The 15,832-nt window shown below is 38.1% G+C and overlaps 2 protein-coding genes and 1 non-coding gene across 6 annotated transcripts; 2 read left to right on the top strand and 1 right to left on the bottom strand.

The window, feature by feature from the left end:
• The first annotated feature begins 478 nt into the window (after positions 1-478).
• LOC109213326 (acylamino-acid-releasing enzyme-like) lies at positions 479-7,276 on the top strand. 4 transcript variants are annotated; one of them, XM_019377113.1, is made up of 18 exons: positions 479-621; positions 1,290-1,451; positions 1,506-1,848; positions 1,941-2,162; positions 2,253-2,462; positions 2,618-2,686; positions 2,996-3,134; positions 3,331-3,482; positions 3,563-3,645; positions 3,878-3,999; positions 4,097-4,175; positions 4,313-4,490; positions 4,988-5,048; positions 5,166-5,288; positions 5,448-5,636; positions 5,935-6,003; positions 6,358-6,434; positions 6,771-7,276. In XM_019377113.1, exons 2-18 carry the CDS (start codon positions 1,301-1,303, stop codon positions 6,832-6,834), a joined length of 2,331 nt encoding a protein of 776 aa, XP_019232658.1. In that variant the 5' UTR covers positions 479-621; positions 1,290-1,300; the 3' UTR covers positions 6,835-7,276. The 4 variants fall into 4 exon arrangements, with proteins under 4 accessions (XP_019232658.1, XP_019232656.1, XP_019232657.1 ...); XM_019377111.1 differs by having other exon boundaries at positions 481-621; positions 1,543-1,848; XM_019377112.1 differs by lacking the exon at positions 479-621 and adding an exon at positions 804-822 and having other exon boundaries at positions 1,543-1,848.
• A 3,307-nt stretch (positions 7,277-10,583) lies between these two features.
• On the bottom strand, positions 10,584-10,655 carry TRNAK-UUU. Its single transcript has one exon. It is a non-coding gene; the product is annotated as a tRNA-Lys (tRNA).
• A 51-nt stretch (positions 10,656-10,706) lies between these two features.
• LOC109213327 (pentatricopeptide repeat-containing protein At3g23020) lies at positions 10,707-14,776 on the top strand. Its single transcript, XM_019377114.1, has 2 exons — positions 10,707-13,652; positions 14,346-14,776. The coding sequence occupies exon 1, from the start codon at positions 10,848-10,850 to the stop codon at positions 13,623-13,625; it is 2,778 nt and encodes a 925-aa protein (XP_019232659.1). The 5' UTR covers positions 10,707-10,847; the 3' UTR covers positions 13,626-13,652; positions 14,346-14,776.
• The last annotated feature ends 1,056 nt before the right edge of the window (positions 14,777-15,832 follow it).

The following is a 15,832-nucleotide window of genomic DNA, read 5'->3' as shown; positions in this document are numbered from 1 at the left end:
TACTTGTTTCTTGTTTGCCCTAAATCTCAGTTGAAGCAAAATACTGACATTTAAATTCTAGCCACAAAATGATTCAAGACTAATGATAAAGTAAGTTATAAATAATTTTGATTTTCTTAGAAAAGTGTTTTTGTTTTTATCTAAAGAATTTATCTAACCTGCTTTAGCTAAAAATTAATGATATTGGGTATCAAAAAGATTAGGATAAAGGAAGTAGTTTAGAATGAAACATATTATTATACAAATGAGTGGAGGGATACTATATTCTGAAGTGCCAAGATAATATTTTGATGCATAATTATTGAATAGAGATCATTATTTTAATCTTAAAACATCAAATGCAGCTTAAATTAAAAAGAGTTATCTAGATGTAAGGAATATATATTTCCAAATTTGAGTTAAATTATTATCATGAGGCACTCAGAGAGGAAATGAATAAAGAAAAATGACTTATAGATGCTCTTGGCAAGTGGGACATAATAAACAGACAAAACAAAAAGATTGGACTTTAGTGACAAAGTGATCACTTCTGCTGCTACTCTACTCTTCTTCTTCTTTCTTCCATTCTTCATTACAATTCTCCTCAAGCTATTATCAGCTAGACCCTTTTTCATTTTCCATGTAAGCTTTCTTGGTTTATCTTTATCTGCATGTGTAAGTATGAATATCATATATATATATATANGCAAGACACGTTTATATATATATATATATATATATATATATATATATATATATATATATTGTGTGTGTCTGTATACTATTCCTTAAGCCGAGGGTCTATCGGAAACAACATCTCTACCTACACTTTACCTTCATAAGGTAGGGGTAAGGTCTGCCTATGCATTACCCTCTCCATACCCCACTTGTGGGATTACACTGGGTTTGTTGTTATTGTTGTGTGTCTGTATATGCATTATTTTGTCATTTTTTTCTCCATCATCTTTGAATTCTCTTTCTTTGTTGGAGTAGTTTATGTTAGCCAAGATTTATTTTTTTATGTTCAGAATGAGCTGAATAGTCCTAAAATGTTACAGTTAGAATGCTGCAAAAGAAAGAAGGTTGAAGGAATTGATTCTTTTTCTTTGTTAACAGTAGGTATCAAGAGTAATGAATGAGGAGTGATTAGATTGTTTTTCAATTATTAGGGCTTAATAATTTGGTGAACAATAGAAAATATAAATCCAATAATGGCTATCCATCTGTTGTAGTTCTCTCAAGCAAATTATTACTTAACTGTAGAATTCTTGTTATTTTAGTTCTGCCTAACCATAATTGAATTTCTTCAGTTTGCTTGCAAATGGAAAATCCTGGAGCAAGCCCTTTCAAAGAAATTCCTGTTGGTTTAGATGCATTTTCGGAGGAAGAATACTTTTCTCAGTCTACATTACTCAAAGAATTTACTGAAATCCCCACAATTGAGAAGGCGTGGACTTTAAAATCTAATACTGGTATTGCTACTTTGATTCTCTCTAGTTCTTCTAAGGAATAAATATGTACAAAAGATGAAATTGCGATGTTCTTTGGTTCTTTCGGTGTTAGGAGGCTCACAGGTTATGTTCTCATTAGCCAACCTAATCTCCTGGAAAACAAGAAAAGGAGATATGTATCATATAGTCACATTGCCAAAGAAAGAGATGATTCTGTACAATTTCACTGGGCTGCTTTCCCTATTGAGATGGGGACAGCATCTTTGATGGTTCCCTCTCCATCAGGTTCAAAGCTTCTTGTTGTTCGAACTGCTGAAAATGACTCTCCTACTTGCTTTGAGATTTGGAGTTCATCTCAGGTGGAAAGGGAGTTTCATGTTCCTTCGTCTATGCATGGATCTGTATATTCAGATGGATGGTAACTTTATTTGCTATCCAAAAAGTACTATATCCTGTGGTAATAGTATTAGCAGTCATTAGTTGTTATTTCTGTCGATTGCCTGGTCTCAGGTTCGAGGGGATTTCCTGGAATTCTGACGAAACTTTGATTGCTTATGTTGCTGAGGAGCCTGTTTCTGCAAAACCGACATTTGCATGTCTTGGCGACAAGAAAGGGAATTGTCCAGATAAAGATTGTAATAGCTGGAAAGGTCAAGGGGATTGGGAAGAGGGTTGGGGCGAAGCATATGCGGGGAAAAGACTACCTAAGCTTTTCGTAATCAACATTAACAGGTTAATATAGCTGGTATCTGTTTAAGTAGTTTTGGAAAAGTTTATTCATTTAAACTTGATGAGGGAACCCTTTAATGCAACTTTCTGCAGTGGAGAGGTACGCGCTGTAGATGGCATCCAGAAGTCAGTGAGTGTTGGGCAAGTTATTTGGGCTCCATCGGTGAAGGACTTACTACAATATCTAGTGTTCGTCGGATGGCCATCGGGGACGAGAAAGTTTGGTATCAAATACTGCACTAATAGGTCATGTTCTTTGTATGCTGTTAGAGCTCCTTTTAGATCAGAACCAGAACAATCTGCGTAGGTTGCTTGCTCTAAAGAAGCCTTCTTTTTTCAAAGATTTCGACATCATGCTTAAGCTTAAACGTTCATTTCTATTTCCACTGAATCGACTAAGTATTTATTGATAAATTTTCTTTGATGTTATCATAATTTCATTTTTTTTCCTTCTTCAGAACGAATGCAAACCTATTGGCGGTTGTGCTGACACAAAGCATAAGTAGTGCGTTCTTCCCTCGTTTTAGGTATGTCTACTTGTTATAACTACTGGCTCTCAACAACTCCTACCAAGAAAAGAAGAAAGCAAAATGGAAGAGTAATGATAAAAATGGAAATAGCAAATAGGTAAGAAATAAAAAGAAAACAATTCAGAAGTTCACTTTGAGAGGCTGATGCATTTTATTTCCCTGGCTTAGTTTTTCTTTAATAGATAAAAAGGTGATATGATTGCATAGCCTAGTGGCAAATATCAATTGTAAACTCTAATAAAATAACTTTTTAAAAACTATAACATAAAATCTAACAACCTCATTCTTGTTTTTCTCACTTCTCAGCCCAGATGGAAAGTTCCTGGTGTTTTTATCTTCAAAAAGTGCTGTAGATTCTGGAGCACATAATGCAACAGATTCACTTCATAGAATTGATTGGTCCATTGATGCAGAGCCATGTCCGCATAACAAAATTGTTGATGTGGTAGTATTTTTCTGCTTTGCTCACAAACTTATACGAGCGGCTGAACATTGGCGCTCACAACTCTTGTCAAATTGAACACACTGATGGAATAATGATTTCACCTTTTCCATTTTCTGAGTTCGTAATTTGTTGTTTCACTTGATCAACCTTATTAGATAGACCACTTCTTCTTATTGGTGTTCAATGACATCTATAGGTTCCTGTAGTGATGTGTGCTGAAGATGGAAGCTTCCCTGGGTTATACTGTTCAAATATTCTTAGTAACCCGTGGCTTTCTGATGGTCGCACTATGATTTTATCATCTGCCTGGGGCAGCACCCTAGTTATACTGACCGTTGATGTCTTGAGGTAAAGAAGGAAGCCATTCTATCTCCATTGTACTCAAATGTTGTATATCTGTGTTCGACCACATGCTCGTTTACTTTCAGCGGAGATGTATCACGTATCAGCCCTAGCACATCAGAATTTTCATGGGATGTCCTTACTCTGGATGGTGACGATATAATTGCAGGTAAGAGTCAATGTTGACTTTTTAACTGACAACAACAACTATGCCTCAATCCCAACCAAGTTAGGCTCCGCCATATGACTCTTTACTTACCATGTTGCTGATTATGCTGATATTTTAAACTTGTTAATAAAAGTCAGGGTTGACACTTGAAGTCCTCTGTCTGATATGCTTGAAAATGTATTGCCTAATCAAAAACCAAGAGATTCTTCTGATGTTTTTTATATCTTTGAAGTATGTAGCAGTCCAGTTGATGCTCCTGAAATCAAGTATGGTTATCTTGTCGGGAATGCTTGCGATAACACTAAATGGAATTGGCTAGATATCTCAAGCCCCATAACCAAATGCTCCGAAAAGGTGAATATAATGTCCACATTGTTTAAACCATTTTGGGCTAGGTTACCACGAAGAAAGACTAGCACAGTCCTAATTATTTTCTTGCGATTCTTCAAAGGTGAGGTCTTTGCTGTCATCCAAGGAGTTCTGTATAATGCCGATACCTGTTAGAGATTTCTGTGAGAACCTTACAAAAGGTATGTGATATTATGCATGTCAAGAATGTTTAGTGGATGTAATCGCTCTTTTTAACCAACAGATGTAATATTTAATTTTAGCACACATTTTGTGTTTCTCTGCTTCTAATTTAGTGCATGTGTCTAATTCATGGTAGGTGCAAGCAAACCGTATGAAGCTATTTTCGCATCCTCCAAATCTAAGAAGCATGATGCATGTGACCCGCTAATCGTAGTCCTTCACGGGGGTCCTCACTGTGTTTCAGTGTCAAGCTTTTCAAAATCTTCAGCTTTCCTTTGCTCGCTTGGATTTAGCCTGCTTCTTGTAAGTTACAGGTAAGTTAAATAGTACCATAATACTTTTTGGCATCCGTAATTCTTGTCAGGAAGTGGCAATCGAGATGTGCTTTTCGGTGTACTATAACTTGTGCTGAAAGCAGAGTGTGTTTGATATAACCACTTAGTCCTAATTTCACATTCTGATAAACTTGTAAAGAGAGATTCTTTATAGGTACCATTTATCTTTGCAGTGAATTGAGCATTTGCCTACTGTACTTTGGAAAGTTAGTTATCAAAACAGTATTTGATATATTTGTACACTCACACTGTCAAGTGGTTGATCTGAGTTGCTGATTCATAGATTTCTCACATTATATTATTATTATTTTCTTGATTTTATAGTTTGAGGTCTCTGGCTTTATGATGAAAGTCAAGGCAGAAACACATTACTGTTTCACCTAGTTAGACCTCAGAAAACCTGATAACCTCTCATCTCAAATTTAGCATTATTCTGATTACATTACAAAATCAATCCCTTATTGAGGTCTTTTCAGAGGTTCCTTGGGATTTGGTGAGGAAGCACTGCAATCTCTACCAGGGAGAGCGGGTACGCAGGTGCTTTTTCCTCCAAACTTCTTTACGACAGCCCATTGCTGTTCTCTCCGATCATATTTTTATCCATAATGAGGACTTTTCTTTTAAATTTCTTTCAATTGTATCACATTTCCACAGGATGTTAATGATGTACTCGCTGCCATAGACCATGTCACTAGTATGGGACTTGCAGATCCATCCAAAATTGCTGCTGTTGGTATTTCTCATGGTGGATTTTTGACGACACACTTGATAGGCCAGGTTGTTAGTTCCACAACCTACCTGTTTTCACTATAGCTATATTCACATCTACTAAATGTTTGCATGTGGCCATAAGACCAAACGTTCTGATACTTCGTCGTAAGGTGATAGGAAAAGTTAAAAACTTAATTCTATTTCTTGCTCATGCACATCATGCAGGCACCGGACAAGTTTGCTGCTAGGAACCCAGTGTGCAACCTGGCGCTAATGGTTGGTACAACTGATATACCTGACTGGTGCTATTTTGAGGCATTTGGAAGTGAAGCAAAATCAAACTTCACAGCAGCACCTTCAGCTGAACATCTTGCTCTATTCTACGACAAGTTCCCAATTTCACATGTATCCAAGGTCTGCTTCATCAGCTATGTTGATGTTATCGTCAAATAAGGGGCGACTAACACTGGGTTTTATTGCACTGGAGCGTAGAACTTGGCAACTGAAAAATGCAAAGATTATACTCATCATTTTACATCTGGTTCTTTCTACTTCTCATTGACATCCAAACAAAAAGAAACTGGAAATGGGAGGGGAAAAAAATTACAGTTAATTCCTTCTAGACATATAATTTGCTGGTGCATATTGGAATTTACTTGGCACTAGATTGTCTTATCGATGCTTCTGTACTCACGTGGAGGTAATCTTTCAGGTCAAAACTCCCACGCTCATGGTATTAGGTGCTCAGGACCTTCGCGTGCCCATTACTGATGGATTACAAGTATGTACATTTCTTCTTTTCTTTTTTTTTTGACATAAAATCGTAATAACAATGGAAATCATCGCTTCCTTGGCTCCTTTTTGTCGCTTGAGTTCTCCAATTTTATCCGAGTCTAACTAGAAAGCATACATTCTCCTATTCATTGGGACTTTCAATAAAAAAAATATTCAGCTTATTTGACCATCTTGTGACAATGAAGTTAAGTTTTCATACAAATATGAAAACATTTCCTACAGTGCTATCTCGCGCTCTTTCATTCTAATGGAGGAACCTTAGTACGTCTTGCCTGCAAGTTGGGTGTTTGATAAAACATTGTGTCTCAGTAAACATGTTTTGTTCTTCTGTCTGATGCAGTATGCGCGAGCATTAAAGGAGAACGGAGTAGAAGTTAAGGTGATGATGTTTCCTGATGATATACACGAGCTCGATAGGTAATTGTGTTCCTTCCCTCTAAATTTCAGTACTACAGTCAGACCTCTCTATAACAGCATCCCTATATAACAACACTTCACTATAAACGCCAAGCTTTTCTGGAACCAATTTTTATGTTATGTTATAAATATATGTTCTCCATAACAGCACTTCGCTATAACATCAAAAAATATTTGGAACAAATGATGCTGTTATAGAGAGGTTTGACTGTACTAGTTTTCTTTCCTCACCTGATGTGATCAATAACAGTTCTCCACTTACCCTCCACTGTAATTAAATTTCACGTTGTGTCTATGTAGTGAGATCTAATGCTATGTGTTTACTTTTTTTGGCAGACCAAGAACAGACTTTGAAAGTTTTCTTAACATTGGAGTGTGGTTTAAGAAGTACTGCTCATAGATTGCCACATAAATCAGTGTTTCTGCAACAAGAATAAAGGACAGCCCAGTGCACAGGACATCCCGCGTTCACGCAGGATTTGGGGAAGGGCCGCACCCCAAGGGATGTAATATAGACAGCCTACCCTAATGCAAGCATTAATTGCTACTTATACGGCTCGAACCCGTGACCTATAGGTCACACGGAGATTACTTTACCGTTGCTCCCCGCTCCCCTTCCTTTCTGCAACAAAAATGTTTAGAGATTCACGGCCTGCTCTTCCAAGAAAATGAAGGTCATAATTGACTCAAATTCATCATGATCATACTACTATACTAAATTGCTTGTAATTCTCATATAGCACTTGAAATATGTCTCTTACTGATCAAATTAGTGCACTTTTTCAGGGATAAGTGCTCCTTTTTTGCACAAACCATGAAGTATTTAAAATTCCTTTTTTCCCCTTTTTGCTTATGGCCATTAAACTTTTCCCGAAATTCCAGCAGTAACAAAATGGAGACTGAAATTATATACTCCTTCCTCCGTCTCAAATTATCTGTCATAATTTTTAAAAAATAGTTGTCTTAATTATTTTTTTTCCATTACCCTTAATAGTAATTGTTCTTGAAGATGGAGATATAGCACATAAATAAAGTAAATATTCAATGAAGAGAGATTATATCTTAAGACATAAACAAGGGTAAAATAGTCCAAAATCCCTTCTAATTAATATTTTCTTAAGCGGCGTATAAAAGAGAAACACGATAAATAATTTGAGATGGATGGAGTAGTAGATAGATATCGAAAGGTTCTTCTTCGAAAAAAGAAAAGAGCAATTGAATAAATATTTCTTTATTGTAATTCGTTTGACACTGTTGTGATCCTGAAATTATTAGTTAAATAAATGTGGCTAGCGGAGTTCGAACTTGAATCAGTAGGGGAGGTCTAACGGATCACTTAATCGACGGCTCAGAAGAGTCGTCACTTAATGAAGCTCAAAGGTCCAGATTTTGCCAGCTGGCAAAGAGTTTGTTATTTAACTAACAGACCCTGCAGAGAAGAGTAACGATTACACGGTATCTTTCTTCTCACTCCTCGTTCTCTTCTTCTGGTTCTCACCTCTTTCTCTTCTCTTCTAACCCAAATCCTTCTCTTCTTCTGCAGATCTAGAGTACAGTCATGGAGCTCTGTTTCATTTAGTTCTTAATTTTCATTTTCCTTAGCCTTCTGTTTTTCATTTCAATAAAAAATTGTTGCAATTCCTTTTAGCAATTGTTAAATTCCATCTTAATTGGTCAGATTGTGACAGACTGTATTGGGTGATACCCTTTTTTGCTTGAGCCCGACCGGGTTGGGTCCGGTCCGGAGCAAGTCGGGGCCATCGAACCCGACCTGGATGCAAGGTAGAACGACGGCCACGTCTACAACCGAGGTCGAGTCATTTCGAGACCGTTACAGAGCTCGATAGGAGTCACCACCGGATGGAGAAACACACAAGGTCGGAAGCCGGACTCGTAACGGATAACCAAGCGTCGCCGGATATCTCGCCCAAACGTGATTTTCTCAACCACTTCAGGCCATTAAGGCGTAATTACAGGGATCCACGATGTAATCAATTTACCTACCTTATTTTTACCCTTAATCAGAATGTATAAAAGGGGATCTCTCTAAATTCTTGTAGATCATCAAGCACAATTGTTCTAAGCAATATTATATTCTGCGATTATTTACTTTAACAGCAATTGTTGAGTCTTTATCTTTATTTTCCTCAACATAAAAACCTTTTGTATCTTTTAGTTCACGGATCCTTAAAACCCCATATAAATTCAATTGTTATCCGGATTCGAGGGTAAACACAGACACATCTATGTTGGAATGTAATCAAATTGTTGAAACTACTTTACAGATAATATTTTTCCACGACTTTTAATTATATTGAGAGTTCAATTCATTTAACTATTCAAAATTTAAGCATTATTGTGATTCTTTCTCTTCGAATACTATTAGAAGAATATAATTCCTATAAGGAATAAAAAGAAACTATCGACGCACCATCTACAACAAACCCAGTGAAATCTCACGTGTGGCATATGAAGAGGATAGTGTGTATGCAGTCCTTATCCCTACATTGAGAAAGTAGAGTGACTTGTTTCCGATGAACCTTGGCTCAGAAAAGATACAGAAGTAAAGCGGAGAAAAGGCTCAGGAAAGGTAAAAGCAGGAAATAACAATAAGCAGCAATACCAGCAAAACAGTCAGAGAACCAAAGCACAAGAATCAATGGGTAATAAAAGAAATTTGAGAACAAGAAATACAAGACTAGCACTAAATAGTGCACTACAACTACTGGTACAAAGAAGACACTCGGCTACCTAACCTTCGGCCATAATTCTCAACCTCTACACCTTCCTATCAAAGGTCATGTCCTCGGTGAGCTGGAGCATCGCCATGTCTTGCCTAATCACAATTTCCCAATACTTCTTCGGTCTATCACTACCTCTCGTTAGGCCCCCCACGAGCAACCTCTCATACATCCTTACTGAGGCATCATTGCCTCTTCTCTTCACATGTCCGAACCATCTAAGTCTTGCTTTCCGCATCTTGTCCTCCACCGAAGCCACTCTCATCTTGTCCCGAATAACTTCATTCCTAATCTTATCCAGCCTAATATGCCCACACGTCCATTTCAATATCCTCATTTCTGCCACCTTCATCTTCTGGACATGAGGGTTCTTGACTGCCCAACACTCAGCTCCATACAACATAATCGGTCTGACCACCGCTCTGTAAAACTTACTTTTAAGTTTTGGTGCCACATTCTTATCACACAAAATACTGGAAGCGAGCCCCCATTTCATCCAATCCCCCCTCCCCCCGATACAATTTGTGAAATCTTCGCCAATCTCCCGATTCCCCTATATAACTACCCAAGGTGCTTGCAACTATCTTTCCTAGGAATGACTCGTGAATCCAACCTCACATCCCCGTCCACTTCCTAATCCACAACACTGAACTTGCACTCCAAGTATTGTGTCTTGGTCCTACTCAACTTGAAACCTTTAGACTCTAGAGTCTTCCTCAAAACCTCTAGCCTTATGTTAACACCACCTCGCATCTCATCAATCACAACAATGTCATATGCGAATAATATGCACCACAACACCTTTCCTTGAATGCGGCGTGATGCACCATCATATAAATGTACTCCCTATGTTCCAGTTTATGTGAATCTATTTCCTTTTCGGTCCATTCCAAAAAGAATGAGCCCTTTCTAAATTTGGTAACAATTTAGCTTAAACTTATAATTCTACCCTTATCTTTTATAACCACACAAATACTCTGGGACCCTTTTTGACTCATTTAGGACCACAAATTCCAAAAGTCTTCATTTTTTCTTAAATTCCTTGCCCAGTCAAACAGATTCGCATAAATTGGCACGGAGGGAGTAATATATTTCTATCAAAATAATTCCTTAAATATCTGGTATCTTTTTTTTCTGTCAAAACTACAGATACATTCTCTCTATTTTATTTTAGACACTTCTATAATTTGAAGGGTTAACCAATTATTTCCTTCGACTCGATTTTTAAGAAAAAATGAATTTTAAAATTTGTGCTTTATACCCATCCTTATCTTAAAAACTTAACATTCTACAGACTATTTTATTCATTTTAATATTTTTTAAAAGAATTGAGTAATATATAAGTCAAACTAAAAGAGAATCCACATAAACCCAAGAAAAAGTTTGACTACCAAAATCAATAAAAATCCGCCGTCTGTGGGGATCGAACCCACGACCACGTGGTTAAAAGCCACGCGCTCTACCACTGAGCTAAGACGGCTTCGTGGTAGTGCATACTTACATTTCTAAATTTCAATAATTGACAGTTCTCCGTCTCAATTTTCTTCTTGCTTAGCCATTCTGTTCATCTTCTTTCGTTCACTTTCTTCACACCAATTCGTTCTGAAGTTCCTAATGTGCTTCATGTCTTAAAGCATTTACTGAAATTTTAATCAACTGACAGGTTGAAGAAATGTTTGGGAAGTTACAGTATGTTGATACCAGCAATTGCTTCCACATACTAAACTCAAGTAAATCCACTCCAAGTATAGGAATTTCAATCCCAACCACCAAGAAATACAAGGAGCAGAACCAATTGCATGACTCAAATGGTAGAATTGAGAAAAGCAAGAATCTAGGGGTCAAATTCAGGCCTGGAGTTGGCTATGACAGTGATGAAAAAGAGAAGCTGGACTATCAAATTGCCAAAAACTCGCGTACTCATGTTTGGAAAAATGGTGTTTTGAAGACCCAAAATGGTTTCTTGAGGAAACCAGTTGATAAAACTGAGAGTGAGGAGAAAATTGGTGGTCAAGTGCAGACCGAGCGTTCGACGAAATGCGGCAATGACGTGAAAAGAGGCCAAGACTCACCTACCCATGTGGTGAAAGGTAGTGTTTTGAAGACCCAAAATGATTTTTTGAGGAAACCAGTTGAAAGCAGTGAGAATAAGAAAAAAATTGGTGGTCAGTTGAGCTCGGGGAATGTGGTGGAGAAAGTGCAGACTAAATGTTCGACAAAATGGGCTAGATATGGAGGCTGCATTCCTGTTATGCTGGAAGCTTTGGAGACGGTTAGCGATTTGGATGAGGCATTAAAGCCATGGGAAAAGAGTTTGACTAAAAAAGAAAGGACTATTATATTGAAGGAACAGGTGGAGTGGCAACGAGCAATGGATATTTTTGAGTGGTTTAAGAGAAGAGGATGCCATGAATTGAATGTTATACATTATAATATTATGCTTAGGATTCTGGGGAAAGCACGGAGGTGGGGCGAGATCGAGAGCTTGTGGGATGAAATGAGGGTAAAGAGAGTTGAGCCAATAAATTCAACTTATGGGACTCTGATCGATGTCTACAGCAAGGGTGGGCGTAGGGAGCAGGCAATGAAGTGGTTGAAGTTGATGAATGAACGAGGTATGGTGCCGGATGAGGTGACAATGGGAATTGTCGTACAGATGTATAAAATGGCGGGGGAGTTTAAGATGGCAGAAGAATTTTTAAAAAAGTGGTCTTTATGCAAATGTCTGGTGGAGGAACGCGTAAATGGTGCGACAAGAAGTGGTATTCGGGTCAATGGTTCTTCTGGTACAAGTGTTTGTTTGAGCTCACATACCTATAACAATTTAATTGACACTTATGGGAAGGCAGGGCAAGTGAAAGAAGCATATGACACTTTTCACGAGATGTTGAGGGAAGGGATCCTGCCAACAACAGTTACTTTCAATACAATGATACACATGTGTGGTAATAATGGCCGAATGGAAGAAGTTGCTTCCTTGATGAGGAAGATGGAGGAGCTTCAGTGCCGTCCTGATACAAGAACATATAATATTCTTATTTCCCTTCATGCCAAGCACGACAACATAGGAATGGCTGCCACCTACTTTAAACTTATGAAGGAGGCTTCTCTAGAGCCCGATGCCGTGACCTATCGTACTCTTTTGTATGCATTTTCAATAAGGAATATGGTAATTGAAGCAGAGAAGCTCATTTTGGAGATGGATAAAAAAGATCTAGAGATTGACGAATTCACTCAGTCAGCTTTGACTAGGATGTATCTAGAAGCTGGGATGGTAGAGAAGTCTTGGTCCTGGTTCCAGAGGTTTCATCTTGCTGGAAAAATGGCCTCTGAATGCTACTCTGCCAACATTGATGCCTTCGGCGAACGTGGCCATATTTTGGAAGCTGAGAGAGTTTTTAACTGCTGTAAGGAGGGAAAAAGACTTACTGTCCTTGAGTTCAATGTAATGATCAAAGCATATGGAATTAGCAAGAAGTACGATGAGGCGTGTTATTTGTTTGATAGCATGGAGAAACATGGCTTATCTCCTGATAGATGCAGCTTTAGTTCGCTCATTCAAATGCTTGCTGCTGCAGATCTGCCACTGAGAGCAGCATCTTACGTGAGGAAAATGCAGGAGGCGGGATTAGTTGATGATTGTATCCCTTATTGTGCTGTGATATCTAGTTTTGCTAAAGTAGGTCAGCTGGAAATGGCTGTAAGATTATTCGACGAAATGATTGCATTTGATGTCAAGCCTGATGTTGTTGTTTATGGTGTACTGATAAATGCCTTTGCCGACATAGGAAGTGTTAAAGAAGCTACAAAATACTTGATTGAAATGAGAAAATCTGGTTTAGAGATAAATGTTGTTATATATACTTCCTTGATTAAGCTATACACCAAGGTCGGGTATTTGAGAGAAGCCGAAGAAACATACAAAATGCTTCAGTCGTTTGAGGCAGGGGCTGATGTATATTCTTCGAATTGCATGATTGACTTGTACAGCGAGCGCTCGATGGTTGGACAAGCGGAAGAGATTTTTGAGAACCTAAAGAGAAAGGGAAATGCAAATGAGTTTTCTTACGCGATGATGCTGTGTATGTACAAGAGAACCGGAATGTTTAAGGAAGCCATTCAAATTGCCCGTAAAATGAGAGAACTCGGACTTCTGACTGACTTGTTAAGTTGCAACAATGTGCTTGGATTGTATGCAACTGATGGGAGGTTTAGAGAAGCTTTGGCGACTTACAACGATATGCTTTCTTCTTCCATCCAACCTGATGATTCAACATTCAAGTCACTTGGAATTGTTCTACTTAAATGTGGTGTTCCAAAGGAGGCTGTTGGGAAGCTGGAATGTATGAGGAAAAAGGATCCTCAGAGTGGAATGCAAAAGTGGAGTTCAACATTATCTTCTGTTATCGGTGTGCTTGATACTGACAGTCCTGATAGAGAAGATGCCTAGCTCTTCCTATAGATACTAGTATACCATGTAACTTCAACTTTCAATGCTTATTGAATACTTGCATTGAAAAGATGGATTGTTACTTCTGTCTTGTCCATTTTGAAACTGGAATTAGAAACGGATTACAGTTGGACTGAAATTGAAATTGTGAATTTGTGATCTGACGTTGAGTTTCTGTCTAGTTCTCATCTTGTCTAACTTTTGGCATTTTAAATCATCTTGTTCTAGATTGCCATTGCCTTTGATGTTTATAGTTGTGAAAGATTGGAAGTAAGCATAATTTATTTATTGATTTCATGGCAGACTACCTAGAAGTAAGGACTATTCCTGGTATTTTCAAGAGCAATCGATCAACTATAAGTTGACTGCGCCTCAACCCCATGTCCCCTTAGACTACATTAGAAAAGCTTCTTCCTGTGACTTAAAGGAGCAATTGTGGTAATTTCTTGAGGGTGATCCCAATTTTACCTACTATAACTAAATCTGTTCCAAGGAACATTTTTAAAATGTTAAGTTAATTATAAATACCAAAAAAGGGGTGCAGCTGATTACTCTGCGAAAGCAGTATCAGTCAACTAATGATAATAACTCTAACTGGTCTTTACTCAATGAGACATACGGCTTTATAGAATGGGATTCTAGTTGTTGAGGTCATGGTCTATCTTCATTTAGTTCTAAATTTAACAGTTGTATGAAGCTTTTGCAATTCCTTATTTACAGGTTGCTTCTCTTGGAGGAGGACTATCAATTGAAGCCCATTTATCAAGCAGGTACCATTTGTAATGTTTTCTCCACTTCCATATTTCTGCTTCACAAACATTGTTTGATGGGATGCTACGAGGCTGAGATGGTTCAGGCATGTGAAGAGGCGAGACATAGCTGTCCCGGTTAGGACGTGTGAGAGGTTGACCATGGCGGGTTTGAGGAAGGTAGGGTAAGCCTAAGAAGTTTTGGGGTGAGGTGATTAGGCAGGACATGTCACCTTCAGCTCACCGAGGACATGACCCTCGATAGGAAGGCGTGGAGGACGAGTATTAGGGTTGTAGGTTGATAGATAGTAGCAAGTCTCTCCTAGGCTTGTCAGTAAAACTAGTCCTATTGTTGTATTTGCTTATTCCTGGTTCGTTATTAGTACATATTGTGTTATTCGCTTTCATTACCCTATTACCTTGTTATTGCTATTGTTTGTTGTTTCGGTTCATTGTTCCTTGAGCTCTACCGGAAACAGCCTCTCTATCTTCATAAGGTAAGGGTAAGGTATGCGTACACACTACCCTCCCCAAACCCCACTTGTGGGATTACACTGGGTTTGTTGTCGTTGTTGTTGTTGTTGTCTGATGGTATGCTACGGGAAGCAAGAAGCGCTTTGCCAGAGAGAGGTAGCTTGAGGAACTGTAAATGCAAGTAGTAAAGACACACATTGTTACTTAACTGTGTCACTGATGCGTCAAAGACTGTTGCTTGTCAAACTTATTAATACTAATGCTATGCATCAAAAACTTAACAAACACTATCTGATGGTATGTAAGTGGTTCAATTCTCGACCCTAATTTGAACTTGCTTTAAGAATAAGGAGCTGCCTTTCAATGGTGTGAACTATATGAACTAATGGAAGCTTACAGTAATCTACTAGTTGAGAATTGTTAGTTGCTGAAGTCTGTTAGGTAATTAAAACTCAGTTTCTGCAGCAGTTTGAGCCAAAACTTTGACTGGTTTGGAGTGCTACTAACTGAGAAACAAAAGATTGTGCAAAATGACGACTAGTGCTAATCAACGTCTAACTCATTTTCAGAAAACAGATTTACCATAACTCTATCGTTGCCTGCACTAAAAAATAATCAATAGGTTAAGCATTCTTTTGACATATTAAGGGCAACGGAAGGGCGGACCACACGGGTCTATTGTACGCATCCTTACCCTGCATTTCTGCAAGAGACTATTTCCACGGCTCGAATCCGTGACCTCCTGGTCACATGGTAAAGTTGGACATGGCATTATTAAACTGGGATAGGATTATCATCAATACAGAAGCATCAGAGAATATCCAAATCCCTTTTTCAGGTCATTATATTTTTCTCATTAACAGGAAAACTCCATTATATTATGTGCTAGTGGAGATACTTTTAGATGCTATCTTGTAAGTGGTTTAAGCGTATCTAGCATGTGTAGATATTTTCTTTGCCAGATCTATACGTTTATTTATTAAG

Source organism: Nicotiana attenuata, unplaced genomic scaffold (assembly GCF_001879085.1).
Source record: "Nicotiana attenuata strain UT unplaced genomic scaffold, NIATTr2, whole genome shotgun sequence".
Classification (NCBI taxonomy): Eukaryota; Viridiplantae; Streptophyta; class Magnoliopsida; order Solanales; family Solanaceae; genus Nicotiana; species Nicotiana attenuata.
Note: the sequence above shows the minus strand (reverse complement) of the source record. Positions and strands in the feature narration are given on the sequence as shown.